Here is a 20,167-nt window from a genome sequence, read left to right as displayed (position 1 = left end):
ATCCTTTCTGTTTACTTCTTCATAAATTAAACACTGAGTTTGATTTTTCTATCTCAAAATAAAATTTTCAGGACAAGTGTCAAAAGAATTTAGAGATTCTTTCTTACTTTGTAAAAAACAGAAGAAAAAACAACTAAGGGAAGCCAGAGTGTTAACAATGCATTACAGAATTCACAAAGGTGATATTCCAGCAGTACTCCCAATTTCTGGTAGAATTTAGCTTAGTAACAGCGTATTGTTACACCAGCAAATTTATACCAAAAAGAATCAAAACATTCCCTTTTGACACAGATTGACATAATTTTGTAATACAAAGGTAATGTTTCATTACTTTTAAGAAGAAACAACAATACTGTCTGAGGATAATGAAGACTTCAAAACGAGTGCTTTGGGATATTGAAGTTATGGAAATCCAAAAGGTTCACAGTCCCCAAATTAAGAAAAGGAATGAAGAAAAATGAGGCGCACATTCAGTCTGCAGCCTTTGCTGAAGAGAACTAGAAGTATTTATTCAATTAGATGTGTCTGATAGAGATGGTAGAATTGGAATAATTACCCAGAAAAAAAGTATATTGACTGCAATTTACCACTGATTTAAAAGACGAAAGAACCACTAGAAATATTAATAAGCTGACAAAAGAGAAAGATTACCACAATAATGAAAATTACAATATTCAGTTTTTTAGTTCTCTGTTAATAAATCCCACTAGAATCTTTCAATACACTTGGATAACAATGGTAAGAACACATACCATCATATATGAAACACTGAAGTTAAATACTAAGCCTCCTAGAGCCCAGTATTTTTAATGTAACAGCCAGCTATTGTGCATAACGGTACCTTCCAGTTCCCACCCCTCATCAACACCTTTACAGATTCTTGCAGCAGAGCTTAGGATTGGTGTGAATTGAGCCTGAATTGGGTGCATGTTGGTGCTGGTACATGTGTGCAAGTGCAAAACATGGGGCACAGAAGTGCACACAGTGCCATATGTGTGATTTTGTTCAGATATAATCAAGGAACATACTGACTAAAAGTTAAGAAAATGATGCCAAACATACTTAGGTAAGGAAAATAAGGGAATTATGTAAGACATACAGTAGTGTTAAATAAAATAATCAAGCAAATAATACAAAAAGAAATATCCAGTTCTAACAGCTATATAATGAAATTCCAAAATTATGTTTTCTTTGTGAATCACAAAGAAGACAAAAGATGTGACAATGTTTAGCTGACTGGCATCATTTTTCCAGAAGTTATTCCAGCTACACCATTGTGGCATATGTTTTGGTGCACATGTGTAATTTTGAATGCAAGTGAATGAAATGTCTAAGTGTATGAGATTGAGTGGGTAAAATAAACTTGCTGGGACATTTTGTAAATATCTATCATCATTCCTTACTATATAATCCTGCCACAGTTTTTGTAACAAGCATTTTCTATATGATGTTATTATGAGACATCTCATGCTCCTGTATTATCTCAGCAAAAGATAGTTAAGATCATATACCTTATCATGAGCTTTCATTTAGTGTTGTAAATAATCTGTACTGACAGTACTGTAATGACAGTAAAATCATTTCAGATCAAAATGATCTTTGTGCTTGAAATAATAGTTTGAAGTTGTGTTTTCCATATCTCAGTTGTGTACAAGGACACAAAATATACTTGGTACACTATACCAAACTGCCATTCAACTGAATGTTTTTGGAGGAGTATATGTTCTAAAGGTGACTTGCTTGATACAGTGCTCTTCTATCTATGAGTGTCATGAAATTATGCATCTAACATATTTTACTTTAGGGTAATATTACTGGCTAATGACACCAGTCAAATCAAAATTAATTTCAAAGAAATGTACTCATTTCCAATTTTTCCCCTAAAATTTTCTGTTTAACATAGTTTTTAATATGCTTATTCACACATTTTTTCATCACCTGTACAGCCCTGTGCCACAGCTTTCAACTACTTCTGAGCTCTTACGGGTTCCTCAGGAACAACATATACTAAGGGAACATACTTACATGTACTTGGAGGCAAACCATTGTGGTCATATTAATTCTTCACAGGGACATGAAATAAATTCCAAGCAACTTAATAGCAACTTCTCTGATAAGAAGTGTGAACAAAAAATGATACAACAATGAAAAGAAACAGGAATGTTTGAAGTTAAAGCTCTTACTGCTTTTATTCAGCTTGTGGGACAAGAATTTAATATAGTTAAGAATCTGTTCATATTATTGGCCATTTTATTATTATTTATTTTCTGCAAATTCATGACAATTTCTAGGTAAATATTCTTTCACATTGACCGGTGCCTGACATCACTGACATCAACTGGGTATTCAGCACACTTTGGTTTTCACAGCAAAAAAGCTGAACAGGAATCCAAACCTGTCCATGTGAGGAAAAGTAAGACTTGATGAACTAGAAATAGTGTGATTAGTTGTGTTTCACACTTTACCTCTGTTTCTGCTGCATGGGCTGTTGTCTCATGGCCATATATTGCATGTCCTCTTGTAGTCGATTAAGAGGAGAGTCTGGCTTGACGCGAATCCCATAGTAATGATATTTGGAGTTCCCCCTTTATGAAAGAGCAAGAATTAAAAGAGCAATAATACTAGTTTTACATATTCACATTACATTTACTTTACAATTTACATTGACTGGAAAACAACACACACAAATCAGGTCTGGCTCTCCTGTCATACCTGTTTTACATGAGTGTCATTTTACTACCTTTGAGAAATTAATTCACTCTTTTAAACAAATATTATCAGCATATTAACTTGCACTCCACTTGAGTAAGAAAAATGAACCGTAAATAAATACATTTTATCTAGTTATGGGCAAACAGTATTCTTAGTGATTTCCAAATGGAAAACTATGTTTTATTTATAATGATAAAAATCTGATGTGTAGTTACCAAAATATAAACATATAAACTGTCAAAAGCAGAAGAAATAAAACTATAATATCTTGAAAAAACATAGAATTGTTCAACTGTTCAACATGACAGAAACACTAATATTTTAATGCAGGTCTTATGTATTCTTTTTCCTAGCAGACTACTTTCTTATTCATAATTATTACCTTTATTTTTTATTATAATTCAGGATTTCAATTGCACAAACCTAGTTCCAAGTCTTCTGGTCCGTAGTCCCATGAAGATTGACCGTATGAGTTTTCCAAAGGAGGCAGCATTGACTGGATCCAACTTGTGCTCCTGACAGTGTCGTAAGTAATGATTGTAAAGGGTACTTCTTGGAAGGCTCACTCCTTCTGCAGTTTCATAGTTGTCTAAAAGCCATTGAAGCTATATCACATACAAGACAGAAAAAAACAAACTCTATTATATACTTTATTAAAAATATCGTAGCCATACAGCATTAACTTCTGACAGTTGGAACCACTCTTCAGGTCTATTAAAAATTACTTCTTTCTTCAGAATGTCTTTAAATGGTAGTTAAACAATAATGCTTTAATATCTTCAGAATTATCAGGGAATAGCAGAATTCATTGCACTTGTGACTTCAGGAAAGTGTCCTTTTCTTAAAATATTTTTATTCAGTACCACACATCAGTATGTGATAAAGGTATTGATGCTTTGGAGAAAAATTGTTAGTACCACAAAGAATAAAGGAATCATGAATGTAATACACATAAATTGCAGAAAACAAACTCCTTGGGCATAATAAGTAATTAATGTATTTGTAGATCTGGAATATGATACTGTTTCTCTTTGTCTGTTATTAAAAAACATTAAGATACAGATAAGAAAAAAGCTACTGCATAAAAGTCAAAGAGCTACCTAGGTAACATTGAAAATAATTGGTACGTCTATGAATCATTAAGGATACAAACCCTTTCAGCTGTAGCCTGCTTGCCTTTGACTTCCAAAAGGAACAGAATGAGTTTATTGGGAAAACGGTAATCTTTTAATGTAATTGTGGTAGATAATTAGAAACATGCAAGAAGAGACTTTATGTAACATCACTGCATATTCTAAGTACAGCACACTCATGAAACACCTCTAGCTGTTGCTAATATACAAAAAAAAGTTAAAAGGACAATTTAATACTCCTAGATTCAATATTAAAGGAAAATGACAAAATATATAAAAACCAATATAGTCTGAAAATACATTAAAATTCATTGTTTTAGTTTTTTGATAAGTCAACATTTTCCTTATTTTTCTCAGTACTTGTCATGGATCCCTAGAATTTTCTAAGCTGTAGAAAAATACAGAGAGAAGATGCAATGCTTCCAAGACATAAAATGTTTAGCTTGGTTTGCAGGCAATTTTGCATTTCAAATAAAGAAAATGAAGAAGTACAGTGAATCATCACTTATCATTGTTTTATATGTACTAACATTTACAAGTGCTTCCAAACTGAGCATCTATTGTTTTGAAATACAGCTGAAGAAAAGGTGTAATTGTTAATATTTGAGTTTTGTGTGAATATATTAAACTTATTTCACTAGTGATCGGACATAAGCCTGTCTTGGCTTACAAACAAAGGTAATTATGACTTTCAACAGTTGTAATCTATCCATGTTGAGAATCTGTTATTACATCTCTATTTTTATTAATACTTTTATATAACACTTGTCATATATTATTACATCTAGAATTGAATCAGAACGATACAGAACATGAAGTACTTCTGCCTTCCCCATGGGGATAAACTCTGCCAATCCCAAAAGACTGACAAACAAAAATTAATTATTTTGTAATTAAGTTGTATGTAGCATTAAATATATTTTCCTCCAGATGGTTTCTGATCTATTATTAATCACTTTGAGTGCACTTCATTAATTATATTAATTTCTAACAGATGTTATTTCAAACATAATTTGCATTATTCAACACACAAAAAACCCAAATCAAAAGTTAAGTGCAATATAAGAATTATTGCTCTTGGAAGGAGTTACTTAGTAGTAAGGGCTTGAAACCCTTGCTTGATAGATTATAGCCCGGAAGAAAAAGTGCAGTTAATTAATGATTTTAAGAGAAAATGGAATCCAAGTATTATTTTAAAGAATCCAAACATTTTTCTATCAAGCTAAAATACAATTCTAAAACTGTTCAGGTTTGAGTCACAGCTTATAAATTTGTAGTACTGACCATAACGTACTGGTAAGATGGGGAAAGGTATGAAATATTTACAGAGCCACACCTGTAAAACTGAGTGTGATTTTAAGCTGCAACATTTATAAAACACTCAACTATCAATTAGTTGAGAAAGTTGATCCCATGCAGAAATACATCAAGAAACAAAAGAAAACAGAGGAGAAATTATGAACTCCTTAAAATGAGAACTCATGTACTTAGGGAAAAAAAATCCTACAAAACCTCATTGAGGTATCAAAGGGTGAAAATTTAAATCCCAAACGAAACTATTTCCACAAATTAATTTATCACCTGCTAAGTGTATAAGTTAATTAAAAACACAATTTAGAATTCTATTTTAAAATCTGTTAAGCCTATTATTTTAATAAATGCCAAACCAAACCATTAGAAGGCAAATTCAAGAAAAATTTAAAGAGACAAAGAGTACATCTGCACTTGAATTTCCTTTACACTGTCCTTGAGTTTAAAGACAATAAGCAGTGCTTTAAAAACAGGCAAAGCATCCTGTCGGCTTGATCTAGATTTTAAATTTCTTTCAAAAAGACAAAAAATGCAGGAAAAACTTTTTGCCACAAAAATGTGTACAAGGGTTGTTTTAAATTTTTCTTTCCCCACAGAGTCAAAGATACATCCCTATCACAGTATTTTTCACAAAGCATTGACAGTCAAGAAATACCATGGTAAGTCTTCACAGCTGGAAAGACTGTGATCTTCTGTGCAAATCTTGTTATTAGGAAGACACTGTGAATAGTGCCTAGAACTAGGAATGAGTGAAACACAGCTTACAGAGGCACTGCAGCTTATCTTATAATCTTTCTTGGTTTTATACAAAGACTATGGACTTCCTAACAGGTTTAAGCACAAACTTAGAATAGTTCTAATGTTTTAAGTCTTTCTGGATAGTTCTAAAACATTCCCAAAAAAGTTAGAGTCTGTTAAAAATGACATTTAAACAATGATTTTGATATTATCAGTCCAATAATATATATTATTATTTAAATAATAATTTTGATGTCACCTTATCTTCAAAATAATTATTTTGGAAGCACATAAGGTGGAATCTAAATGTCTTTCTGTACATAATTTCCTGTAACTTTTTGTAATACAGTTTTCCTCTTTAAATTTTATGTTTAACAAAAACAGTTTGCCTAAATTCTCCACAAAACATTTTTAATTTTAATTTCAACAAAAACAGACCCTTACAGGAGAAAAAAATCCAAATCCAAACCCAAACCTTCTAAAGTATACATTTTTAATTTGATTTACAAAGGACAATCTCTACTATCATATTCTACATTCAGAGTGCAAACTAAATTTCAATTTCTTCCATAAAGCAATAATGGTATTTGAATTTATATAATAAGTAAAGCTGAGAAGGAAAAAAAAAGTAATATGAATACAAACCAATCAACATGGCAAAAATACAAAATTCAAAACCATAAGTAACAACAGAAAAAAAAAATTCAGAAATGCTAACAACTTACAAAGTAATAATATCATTTATATAATAAGTTTAAAATTAACTTGTTCTTTTTCCTTTATTTTAAAGTTATATATAATGAACTTATCACTATATTTGGAAATGATGTTTTCTGCAAATATCTTTTAGCTTTGTCTATGAAAAGTTCTTAACTTACTGTAAGACTTGCAGGATAAGAACAAAGTAAAAGGCAGATGAATAAGACATTTCTTAATTTCTTCAAATTAAGGCACTGCTTTCAATTTTTACCAGGTCATCAGAAGGATCATTAGGATTCTTAAATAAGACATTTCAAAATAAACTCACTAGTCAGAATAAATGAAGAAACGCCTAAGAATAACCTAAATATATTATTTAGGTGTGCTGTTTGTTTATTCTCTTCCTCTTCACATGCCACAAAATTAGTATATGGTACAGTTCTTATGATGTAGACAATTGTATTTAAAATACCAAAATCCAGCTAATTTAGAATTAATTGAACCTTAGCTTGACATTTACACTGTAACCCGCAAAACAGTCAAATGTGTTAACTCATCCTAACACAGGTGTACAGCATAGGAAACAGGTAACACTCTGCAATATACCATAAAGACATTTAATCTGACAAAATAAAGCCATGGGAGGTGTAGTAGAAGATTACAAGCAACTAAGATGGGAAGATTAAGAGCAAAAAGTAATAATAAAATAAAACAAACATTTAGAGGCAGGCTAAGCATGCAGAACAAGCAAGAGAGAGTGTATGTGAAGAAGAGACAACTTACATGGCTGTTGAGAAGAGAGCTTCTGTGAGTGGACAGACCATCAGACTTTTGCAGTGTCTCAATCGCCATTTCAATCTGATAATAGATGTCATTAAAAAAAGGACTCAAGATGGGATAGTAAAAAAGCCTGATCAGAGAAGTTTTGACAGATTCCTTACAGATCAACAGAAATGCCTGTTTTATTCCTGGCTAGGGCATATATTTTATTAAAAGGCCTCTTTCTAGTGTCTCAGTGAACACAAGACTCCTCAATAAGATCAGAAAGTCTTTGCACATATCCAATTTTGCTTGCACATATACAGCAGGATCACAGCCTCAAGGTTCATTTTATCTTCCAAGCTGCTCAGAATGAGCTCAAAGAAGTAGAATTACTGGTGAGCTGCATTGAAATAAAAATAACCCAGACTGAACAAAAACATAACCACTAAAGAAAAAAAAAAAAAAAAAAAAAAAAAAAAAAAAAAAAATCCTAAACGATTTTCTGGAAGGCCTCCATATGTTTTCCTTTCAATTATACCAGGAAGAAACATGCAGAGCTTGCAATAAGAATTGAATTAGAAACAAAACTTTAACTATCTGAAATCACAGAATCAAATCCCAAACCAAAATAATTCAATAGGCTTTACACCATTAGCTTTGCTGGGACAGGACATCAACCCTTACTCCTGCCAGCACCCTTTGAAGATCCCCAGCTGTCAAAGTAAATGGAAAGTCAGGAGTTATACAGACTGTAGGATCCAGCCTTTGGAAAAGCAGATTTGTTCACAAGAATTTTGCTTTTAAAAAGGAAAAGAAAACACAGTATAACTAAAATACAAAGTATATTTTTTTCAAATGCAAATGTATGGTTACTCTCATGTCCATTTTCTTTCTTTTCCTTTTAAGTAACAATGGATATTTTTATTTTGATTGGTTTGGCAACAACATTCAAGAAAAAAATCTGGGGGGCCAGAAGAGCAAAAACCAACAATGAAAATGACAGAGACAATGGAATGCACAGTAAGAAAAGGCACACAATTATTAGCTACAATAAATGGCCAAAATGAAAGCAATGGAATCACCACTTAAACTTTTTAAAAAAATACTTGTAATGATTTCTGTAAACATTTTTAATGAGCCCTCTCTATCGTACTTCAAGTACCACAATACTAATTATCATTTTAGTGACATAATTTATCAATACTGCCTGAATTTACTCTCTGTATAGTAGAAATGGAAAACTACTATAGCGGATATCTGTATTTACCTGTAAAAATAGTTTCTCCTTTTTTTCCAGGTCAACTGACAAGTATTTTAATATATTAGCTGTGAGGAGTTATTTCTTTTAATTGTGTAACATTAGCTTTGCAAGTTTTTAAGAAAGTACCTTATTAAATATATACAATTACTATGTAAGAAAACATTCCTGCTTGGCAATAATGTTCTTTCTTTTAACAGTCTGATTTCTTCATTGACTTGCTTCAGTGGAAAATACCATGAGGTCAAAGTATTCAATCACACAGGAAAGATTGAATTTTAAAAGCATGCTTCAAGAAAAAAACTACAAGCTCAAAAGATCATCATACTGTCAGTTTACTATATATTGTAGCCAGAGAGTTACCCTTCCTAAAAAAATACTACAATCAAACAATTGAGAGTGTACAGACATTTAAATCCTAAATCTGAATGTTAGGTCACATGTACCACAGTGCTTAATCCACAGCAGTACTGTACACCAGGGTTACACTACCTGCTGCTCATTCCCACTGCTGCCCTACTCTCATTTTGTTGCTGCAACTTGTGGTCTTCTTTGTTCAGAGAACCAATCTGCAAAAAAATTGGTGTCTAGTAATTTCACTTGAAAAGAGGCATTATAGATGACACTGACTCCTCAATGCCATATTGATTCCACGGCTTTTGGGGGTAACTGTTGGGCTTTTCATCATTTGGGAGATTTTTGTTGCTGGAGTTTCTTTTAGTAGATGTCATGTGCATGGCCACTGAAGGCAAAGAATCTGTGTTCACTTTTAGTGCATCACATAAGGCAAGCAACACTGGTTACCACTAAAACATGTTAATTACTTTTCCAAGCTCAGAAATGGGATCTATATTTAAAATGAGTCTCCATATATTCTACTAGGACAAGCTTAAAGAGAAATTGTTTTCACTACTAATTATTTTGTTCACCAGTTTTAGATGATATTTTGATAAAATGAACTTTCTCCTTTATCTGACAGATGTCTCTACAATCCCAGAAATCCTCGTTGCATACAGATTGTAAAATTACTTCTTTAACTATTGTTTAGCATAAAATATAATTGATTTGAATACAGATTTCTTAGACACTAAGTGATTCACTTGCCCTTTCTAAAAACTTATGTCTGCTTCTTGTTTTACTCTACTGGTGCCCTACAGGGCTCAGTTCTAGGGCAAGTTCTGTTCATTTTTAACCATGATCTGGATACAGGAGTTGAATGCATCATTAGTTAAGTTTGCTGGTGTTATCAAACTGGGAGGTGCTGTTGACTCTCCTGAGTGACAAAAGCCCTTGCAGAGAGAGGGATCTGTATAGAGTGGAGCACTGGGCAATCATCAGTGACATGAAAATGACAAGTCAAAATGCCAGGTTCTGCACCTGGGATAGAGAAATGCCAGACACAAGTCTAAACTGGGAGAGGGGCAGCTCTGGGGTTGCAGAGAGGGCTCTGGGGGTGCTGGTTGGCAGCAGGCTCTGTGGCAGCCAGCAGTGTGCCCTGGCAGCCAGGACGGCAGCAAACCCATAGTGAGTGCAGCAAACCCATCCTGGCTGCAGCAAACCCATCCTGGCTGCAGCAAACCCATAGTGAGTGCAGCAAACCCACAGGGAGTGCAGCAAACCCATCCTGAGTGCAGCAAACCCATCCTGGCTGCAGCAAACCCATAGTGAGTGCAGCAAACTCACAGTGAGTGCAGCAAACCCATCCTGAGTGCAGCAAACCCCATCCTGAGTGCAGCAAACCCCATCCTGAGTGCAGCAAACCCATCCTGAGTGCAGCAAACCCCATCCTGAGTGCAGCAAACCCCATCCTGAGTGCAGCAAACCCATAGTGGCTGCAGCAAACCCCATCCTGAGTGCAGCAAACCCAAAGTGACTGCAGCAAACCCATTGTGGCTGCAGCAAACCCATCCTGGCTGCAGCAAACCCAAAGTGACTGCAGCAAACCCATCCTGGCTGCAGCAAACCCATAGTGGCTGCAGCAACCTTGGCACTCTAAAGAGGTGACCATCCCACTGTGTCCAGCGTTAGGGCAGGGCCTCCCCTCGAGTGCTGGGTGCAGCTCTGGGCTCCACCATTTCAGAACCATGGGAAGGTCCTCAAAGGTGTCTGGAGGACAAGACAGGTGGTGGAAGGACTGGACACCATGGCCTGTGAGGAGCTGCTAAGGGCTTTGGGCTTGTCTAGTTTGGAGTAAAGGAGGCTGAGGGGCAACCTCCTTGTTCTCTACAGCTTCCTGAGGAGGGGAAGTGGAGAGGGAGGTGCTGATCTCTTCTCCCTGGGATCCAGTGACAGGATGAGTGGGAATGGTTCAAAGCTGGGCCAGGGAGGTTCAGACTTGCCATTAGGAAGCATTTCTTTATAGAGAGGGTGGTCAAGCCTGATGATGCCCTGAGCCTATCACTGTGTAAGAGGCATTTGGACACAGCCCTTAAGAGCCTGCTTTACCTTTGGGTTGGCCCTGAAGTGAAGCAGTTGGGCTAAATTATTCTTGTAGGTCGCCCACAGTTGAAATATTTTATTTTCTTCTACTCTGTTATTCCAAGGGTTTGGGTTTTCAGGAGGCTCTGTGTAACACCAATGTACAGGAAATAGAAGCCATCTGAGTAAAAAGTTCTGTAAGTGACAGATCTGTTCCTAAATGAAGGAACTATTCCTTCAAGCTTTTAGGTTCTAAGTTCTGATCAGGGACTTTTATTTAGGCTGTAGAAAAACTGAACATTATGTCTCTATTCAAATAGCACTTAAACACAAACACAGAATAACTACACAGGTAATACAGTGCATATTATTATGATATTTTGTGTAAAGATGAAAGTAATTCTAACATTTAAAGTTATATTCTGTGTAAATACAAAAGGAAACTGATACCCTTCCATTTTTAACAGTAAGCTGTGAGAGATTCAAGGCACAACTTCCTACATATTTATCTGATATGTTAAATAAGAAGAATTTCACTTATTTGAATATGTGATCAGTCATACATTCCCCCTTTTTTGTCTTAATAAGACTAAAAACATTTATTTAAAAGTTCTGATAACTGACATGTACACTATCACTCCCACTGCAATTCCAACTAAACTATGTTAAATGTTACACTACATGTAGGAACACTAATCAGTTTGTACAGTTACAAACATAGGCAGTCACTAAATTAAGAGCATTATAGATGAGAAAATAATTGTGAATTTCTTCAATTTACTTTGTTAGTGAGTTAAAACACTGCCTTATACTCTGACACAGTCATTAAGGAATAAGGATATTCTCCTGGGGTTAAAAACTTAAGCTGTTTGATCCCAGTATGTGCATCTATAATGTAATCCTTACATGATCTACTGATTTGGAAGTTATTGACTGTTTTTGCTAGGTTATGTCTCAGTATTCATGAACATGTTACTAGATAAACAAATTACACATAATAATCTAAGATGCATATAGCACAGACATTGCAAACACCTATCCCAAACCCACTTTGCAAAAAACTCCCTTCCTCTTAGGAAGAAGAAAGAAATAATGCTTTTCCATATGATTCAACTAACAATTTCCATGATCAACTAACAATTTAACAATTAGTACAAAATGTTTATTGTAAGTTGCTCTGAGGAGTTCAAAAAAAAGCGAACAATGTGCAGAAATTGAAGTCCTGAGGTTTAGTGAATAATCTGGGTAGCCTACAGTTGGGTTTTTTTTTGTTTGCATCTGTTTGCATTTGCAAATCACTCTCCACCAGCAGCAGGGCAGGCAGGTGGTATCTTAGTTTTCAATATATTGTCACAACATGTTGAAAAAAGATTGCTACTGTCTCTTTTTCCACAGGCCCCTCTCATTCACAATGCCCTTTATCCACTTCCAAAGGTTCACCCTTTCAGGCTTTAAAGGAAGAGAAATTCTAAAGCAGCTATCATCACAATCCTCCATTATGAAGGAATTACTAATTCATCATATGTATACAAGAAAGACTGATTTGGTGGTACAGCTAGCTAAGTCCTGGGTACTTGTGGTAATTGTGCTACCTAAATAAGGCAGAAAGAATCTGAAAATACAGGATCAATGGACACAAGCCTTTTGAAAATGTGACAATTTCAGTCTTTTAGGATGCCACAAGCATACATGGTTCATGTTGGCTTTCAGTGCTATTTCAGGACAGAGTATTCATGTATGCCATATTGTTTTCTAAAACCTATGCCAGAAGTTTGTTTGCAAGCTTGTCTGTGTTAGGCAGACATTTCATTTTCAAGCTTGCCCACAAGAAACAAGCTTGAAAATGAAATTATATTGACCACACGAGCAGAACTGCAATGTAGCCCGTACAGCTAGGAGACTTAAAAGATCTGCATTCCAGACAACAGAAAAAACTGTAGCAACACCTGCAAACAGGTTCTGTGAAATTTTGTTCAAAATATTGAAATACTATGAAGACAAACAGAAAGATACTTCTTTAAGTCTGTAGAATGAAAGAAATGTAAATATGCAGAAGAAGAAGAAAAAAGAAAAATATGCAAAATTAGTGCAATATTTTACATAAAGTTGACCTTAAAAGAATGCTGATAAGCCTTTAAAACTAAGAAAAAGAAGGGCTTTTTTATTCCCAAAAACTCCCCTAATTAAATTATAAATATGGAAGTTTAATATACAAAACAGATATGGGTCAAAACACCTGCTGCAAATGCACACTACCAGTAGTCTACAGGTACATAAGGCATGCATCCTGGCTAATGAATACAGCAGTAATTCTAAAAGAACATATGGAGTCGTTTGAGAGAAAAAGCACACCTCGCAGTCACAGACTGGAAAAATAAAAAATTCTTTGAGTTAAATCCAATTACCTTTTCCTTCCCAAATTTTCAAATGTAATGTTACTGCCCAAGTGCCAAGGGACCTTGACACAATTCAGGCAGGCTGATGCAAATCTCATGAAATTCAATAATGTCAAGTGAAAGGTCCTACATTTGGGTCATGGCAATCCCAGGCTACAGATTGGGTGGAGAAGTGTGAGAGCAGCCCTGCAGAGAAAGATTTGGGGGTGATGGCTGAGGAAAACCTCAACAACAGCTGGTAATGTACATTCACAGCCCAGAAGGCCAAATGTGTCCTGGGCTGCATCCAAAGCAGCAGGGCTAGGGAGGGGATTCTGCCCCTCTGCTCTGCTGAGACCCCACCTGCAGTGCTGCATCAGCTCTGGGGTCCCAGCACAGGAGGAACATGGACCTGTTGGAGCAAGTCCAGGGAAGGGCATGAGGTTGATAACAGGACTGGAGCACTTTTCTTATGAGGACAGACTGAGGAAGTTGGGTCTGCTCTGCCTGGAGAAGAGAAAGTTGTGTAGAGACTTCACAGCAACTTCCAGGACCTGAAGGGGGCCTGCAGCAAAGGTGGAGACCCTTAATCAGGAACTGCAGTGATAGAACAAGGAGTAATGGGTACAAACCAAAAGGGGAGAAAAAAAGATTGGATATTAGGAAGAAATTCTTTACTGTGAGGGTGGTGAGACAGTGGAACGGACTGCCCAGAGAAGATGTGGCTGCCCCACCCCAGGGGTGTTCAAGGCCAGACTGGATAAGGTCTTGAGCAACCTCATCTAGAGGGAGGTGTCCCTGTCCGTGGCAGAGGACATTGGACTAGATGATTTTTAATGTCCCTTCCAACTCTTAACAATCTATGATTCTATGTTTATCTTCTTTGCTAGAAGTTGTCCAGCATAGGGTCAAACTGACTAATTTACCATCTTTTCCCCAGATCATCCAGTTATTTGTATACCTAGTGTCTCTTATATACCTCTTTAAACATATTCTAAACCTTTTTCTCTGTGGTCATTTTCTCCCCATTTGGAAAACAAACCAAAAAATCCCATGTAAAAATCTGTCATCAAGACTGTCATAAAAACTTTTAAAATATATACATTCCACCTAACACTGAAAAACACATGTAAATACATCAGAGTTATTCACACCAGAGAACCAAAACATAGAAACTAAAAAGAAAATTCAACTCAGATTACTATTAAAATCAAATTTGAAAACATTTATGGCATGACAGCCTTAGAAAGAGAGGGTGGCCATATAAGGACAGATGTGTATTTAATCAAAAGAAAATATGTAGTCCTTTAGAAAGGTGATGCATCTATGCCATTGATAACCAGACTGTTTTGAGAACATCATCATGGCAAGTCTCCTGGCATCCAGTTTATTATGCATTTTCAAAAAAAAAAAAAAAGAATTAACACAAATTCTCCCCATGGACTGAAAGATACCTATTTTTGATATCTTATGATGAAAAAATTGTGTTTCTTAAAATCTTTTAAAATCAGAAACTGGAATACTACATTGGAATAAACCGAGTTTCCAACTACTCAGTTTTTGATAAAAAAAATACCAGAAATCAACATTAAATTGCCAAAATTTGTTGTATAATTGCTACAGGGCTTTTATGGAGAAAACACACTAAAAGCCAATGAGGCCAGCCTGTATCAGAGGAGAAGCAAAGAGCATAGACAGACGAAGCCAGAATCTAGTCGGGGTAGGTGTGGCTGACCTTAGTAGCAATCATTCTCCCTTTCCCCCCACATTCCTTGTCTTGAGAAGATCGCACAGTCTCAGTGCAAGACTTTACAGTGTAGCAGCAAGGTACTCAAAGGGACAGAGAAATACATAATTTATTTTGGTGACATTGCTACACTGAAACCTCTGGAAGAGAGGGGGAGAAGCCATGATCATGCTCCATAGTCTGAAGCAGAAGTCAAAGCAGGAGATTTATCAAGGCACAAAATCCACCTGATACCTTTTTTTCACAAAAGAAGTCACTATACTCAGTTGCAGAAATGATAAGTAAATATCTTGCCTGTATATGAAGTCAGACAAAATGATCAAATAATCCTTTTTGCATGAAAATCTGTGCATCTTTGATTTGATCAGAAATGTTTTATTTTATGCTAAAATGGATTTAGCTACATCAAAATTACCAGAAAAGTTAAGAAATGGAGGAGGAAAAAGCTCCTGTAGAGAGAAGGAAATTAATAAATAAAATCTCACCTCAAACTTAAATCCAAATTATAACCTTTATGCCCTTATGTAAGATTTGCTAGTTTTTCTGAAATAGTTATAATACTTCCACTAGAAGGATATGATATTATCAGGATATGGTATTTACATTGGGCCTTCTTACTTCTTGTTGTTTTCTCTCCAATAATTACAACATATTTTCAGCAGGTACCATCCTTCCTTTAAAGTTATTCCTTTACACGTTGTGTTTACTAGCAGAATTAATCGTTTGTGGTGATACATTATATACATATTAATCTTGGATTTTATTTTCATGCAGATTTAGATTTGCACTGAAATAGGATGAATCTCTGTAACAGCATGAGTGGAGACCTCCTATGGTTGGTGGTGACGGCTGAATGACAACTGTAAATTGAGTATCAGTCATAAAGCTTGTTAGAAAACAAGACTAATAGATGGGAGGCTCTCACTGACTGATAAGCATAACAACACATATATTACTAGAAACTGTAAGAATTTTTTAACCTTGTGATATTACGAAATATGGTGATTAGATTTCCTTTTTTCATCACAACAACAATCTTTAGGTGTTTACATATGGGGGAAAAAATGGAAGGTGATTTATATTTCATTATTAACAGGGCAATCAATCTAATTTTTTGGAGAGTTCCTAAATGTTCCTTACTTAATGAGAGCTGCCAGCAAACCAAATGGATGACTCTTTCATACAGGTTTCAACATGCAAATTCATTTCAAATAGACATCCAGCTAGGCCAAATCAATTCTTCTTCAATGCAGTCACATACGTTCTTGACCAATCCACAAACATACTCACATGAAAATGATAATTTTGTAAATCTGTTTATCTACTGAGCATCTTATATAGAAGTTCTTATAATCTGAATGCCTTTCTGGTTTTGTGAAAAAAGCTTTTTTAGCATGTAGAGAAAGTAGTTTAATAGGCCAGCAAGGGATATAATTGGAAGAAGCAATGAAATCAATGGAAAAGAAAAAAGTAAAGAAAAAGCTAACAAATGTTATTCATGCATACCAACATAAACCTTTACTGTATATATGTTGGAATAGTTTTGAGAGAGCATAAATCTTGATATTTTGGCTATAAAAGCAGTGCTACTGCATTCTGTAGCTTAGTAAGTACAGCTTTCTTGTATTAATGTTTGACAGAAAATTAAAACAAATTAAATATTACAACAAAAATATTATCTCTTTATTAAAATTCTGAAGCAGAACTCAGAATTACATTAAATCATAAAGAAAAAAGTGAAAATAAAATTAAGTTTAAAAGTCTTTTATTGAATTCTGCATAAAACAAATAGCTTACCTGCTTAAGAGTAAATTAGATTTTTAATTTAATTTATCTAAAAGACATTTAATAAAATTTACCTACTTTTTACATTTGACTTTTAACCTGAGCTCTTGTTTCTTTCTTTCTTTTAACTTAAGCTAAATGTATCAGAAAGAGTTAACATCATTCATACAATAATTTCCTGATTAGATAATGTAATGATTTGATCAGTGAGGGTGATAAATGACAAAACAAGTGAAGTTATCAGCTGAAAAGAGTAAACAGAACTAGTACCTCTATGGCAAAATAAAGAGAACTTGTGATGATCACATATATTAATAAATAAATTCTTATTAATTTCTATATCCTTTTTCTCTATATGAAAATTCTCCAAACTAATTAAAAACTGGGAAAAATTTTCTGCATATTATTCTAGCAAAACAGTCTGGATACAGGTTATTTTGATCACTCCAATATATCCTCTACACAAGAATGAAAAAAGTTATGATGGTAAAGATCAAATGAGGATCACAAGTGAAACAAGCTCTATCTATCAAAGATACAATTCAATTAAAGTATTACATTGTTCTTTTCAATTCAGTTTAGTTATGCTCCCTAGTAAAATTAAAACAGACATGGTGCTTTCAAGTGAGCTTAAACTGAACCTTTAGTGTTTCAATTAATTCTTGTATGTTTCAGCTGAAACACACATAGCTTAAAATTATTTTCTAAAATCATGTTATGTCCCACTTCCTTAACAAGAAATGTACTTCTGATGTACTCTAATGTATCATTCTTAGAGAACTATATTATGCAGAAGAAATAACACCCTAAGAAACAGAGGAAATTATTTTAGTGCCAAGATGCAATTTAATAATTGTTGTTTAACTAGCAGTATTTTTCCCTACTCTTAACAGTGGGTTGATACAGCAGTATAGAATTTATTTTGAGCAACTAAAACAGGCTATTTTACTGACACATAGAGAAAGAGAAAAATGCTGCTGAAGCCATGAACTTTATCTTTCATTCATTATTGGCAAATTCTACTTTTAATTTTCAATAAGAAAATCAAACTGGTTTTTAATTTGCAAAATTAAAGGTGTGGAGTTCTGACATTCATATAATTCTAGGATTTTATACTTCAGAGTAACTCTACTACTCTTCATTTGTGTTTACTGGATACATTTAAGCCTCAATTGTTTTCACAGTCAGTTAAGCATCTGAAATCTGAAAGAGGAATGACACTTTTTTCAGAAACTCTGTTCTTCTATTAAGTCATGCAAAATACAGGCAAATGTTAATATACACTCTTTTTTATAACTCAAGTATAAAATTCTCTGTTGCTATGAAAGCTTCTATGTTGCTATGAAAGCTTCTACTATCCCACCACTATGTTCAGGTGGGATAGCTACACTATTAATGAATTATGACTCTTCACAATTTTTGTTTTCAAGAAATAATACTGCATGGGTTTTTTGGATAAAGTAATAATTTCTTGCATGGCACCAAAAATTGTATTTATCCATACCAATCACCTTAAGATTAAAATTGGAGAGAATTTTCACATCATCTAAATTATCCAAGGCTTTTACATTAGTTTCTAAAAATTAAGTCTCCTAACTTAATTGCCTTTTTGAATACTGATGAATCTGTATTATTACTGATGCTTTCTATATTTTTAAACTGCTGCTACCCTATGTTTCACAATTTTCTTTCCCATTACTTCCAAATCTCTACGTGCAGACAAGAATACTCAGAGGCATGAGGTAAAAGTACTCCTTAGGGCAGCAAAGGTAAGAGTAGTATAAACCATTTTCCTAACTGAAATATAGGCTGATTGGGTAAGATTTTAGGTAAAGTTCTCCATGCTCATGTTTATGTAACCACAATATTCTATACCATTGTTGTAACAGAATGCATCTTCCCATAGCACTGTCAGATGTTCCCACAAGAGCTTTTAATCTGAACACAATTTAGAGATATACCACAGATAAGTAAGAATGAAGTGTTAAAACATAATAACTCACTAATAACTCAGTATTATGAACAATTGGAAATTTTTTAAAATAAGCTAGCAAAACTATATTAATATCAGGCAAACAAACTGATTAAATGCAGGGAAGTTACAGACACTGATCTATAACTTACATTATTTAACATTTACATCTAACAGTTACACTCAACAGCACTGTATTTTTCTTACTTCAGAAAAAGTAATTTCAGAAAAAGTAATTTTGTAATTTCAGAAAAATTACAAAATGTTTAAATTTAACATATGAAATGTAATTATTCAAAAGCTGTCAAGGGAAAGGTATGCCTTCATGATTAAGTTTTCACAGTATTGTTACTCCTGGATCTTATACATGTATAGTGCTTTTTTTACAAAAAGTACTATGTAGTCCTTATTCTGACAACATAATAGCACAATGCATTCTGTCACAAAAACTGTGTCAGTCTGCAAGAACCTCTGAGTGACTAAGAGACTAGTCTCAAAGGTTTTGCATCAGTCTGAAATACTTACTGTCGCTGGGGAGGCCCGCGTTGTGTGAGTCACTGTATGACCAGAATTTTCCATTGAATTGCCAATCAGATAGGTCCCTCCTGAGCTGCTAATGAGTTGTCCTCCTGTTACGCCCATCTGAATCCCTCCAGTTCCCACCATGCTATGAGACGAGACCACTGTTGTCACCTGTGCAGAACTTCCTTGAGTATCAAAATAATTTCCCCCAGTGTTTTGACTGTACATCTGGGTTTCTGTGTAAGGATAAGTTGCTGATCGGCTTCAAGAAAAGAAAATAAAAGAAAAGGAAAATACATTATTTGTATTTCATTTAGCTGAGGGTAATGTTATAACTCTAGAAATTTATTTACAAAAACTAAAATCAAATCAAATAAGGTTGGCAAGTAGTCCTTGTCTCCTCAGAGAATAACAGCTAATCAAGTCAAAGATTTAAATAACAAACTCAAGTGTCAATGGTAAGCCAAGTATCCACCGAACATTATAGAAAAACTGTCAGTCTTACACAAAGAGGAAGAGAGAAAGGAAAAACAAAAATTGAAGGTAGGTACATATAGCTAATCTAATTATTAATATATTGCAAAGTAATCTACAAAGCTCCGCCTGCATCGACATTTTTTTTTAATTTGACAATAGAATTTCAATTTCAAGTCAGATGCTATCTTTTTTGCATAATGTATAGTTTGCAAAGTTACAAACAATTCATACAAATATCAGCTAACAGAGTCCAGTGTT

The 20,167-nt window shown here is 34.4% G+C and overlaps 1 protein-coding gene across 4 annotated transcripts in view; it reads right to left on the bottom strand.

Moving 5' to 3' along the window:
* Positions 1 to 20,167, bottom strand: part of RFX3 (regulatory factor X3) — a 105,630-nt gene that overhangs the window by 16,502 nt on the left and 68,961 nt on the right. For 3 of the 4 annotated variants that reach the window (XM_054004339.1, XM_054004340.1, XM_054004341.1), the window contains 4 exons: positions 19,436 to 19,694; positions 7,377 to 7,451; positions 3,136 to 3,317; positions 2,466 to 2,585 (listed from right to left, as the gene is read on the bottom strand). In XM_054004339.1, the coding sequence (XP_053860314.1) occupies positions 2,466 to 2,585; positions 3,136 to 3,317; positions 7,377 to 7,451; positions 19,436 to 19,694 (636 nt within the window). The remainder of the gene's footprint in view (positions 1 to 2,465; positions 2,586 to 3,135; positions 3,318 to 7,376; positions 7,452 to 19,435; positions 19,695 to 20,167) is intronic. The other variant, XM_054004342.1, reaches the window with a different exon arrangement.

This window comes from Vidua macroura, chromosome Z (genome assembly GCF_024509145.1).
Source record: "Vidua macroura isolate BioBank_ID:100142 chromosome Z, ASM2450914v1, whole genome shotgun sequence".
NCBI lineage: Eukaryota > Metazoa > Chordata > Aves > Passeriformes > Viduidae > Vidua > Vidua macroura.
The sequence above is the reverse complement of the archived record's forward strand: the minus strand, read 5'-3'. Positions and strand labels throughout refer to the sequence as shown.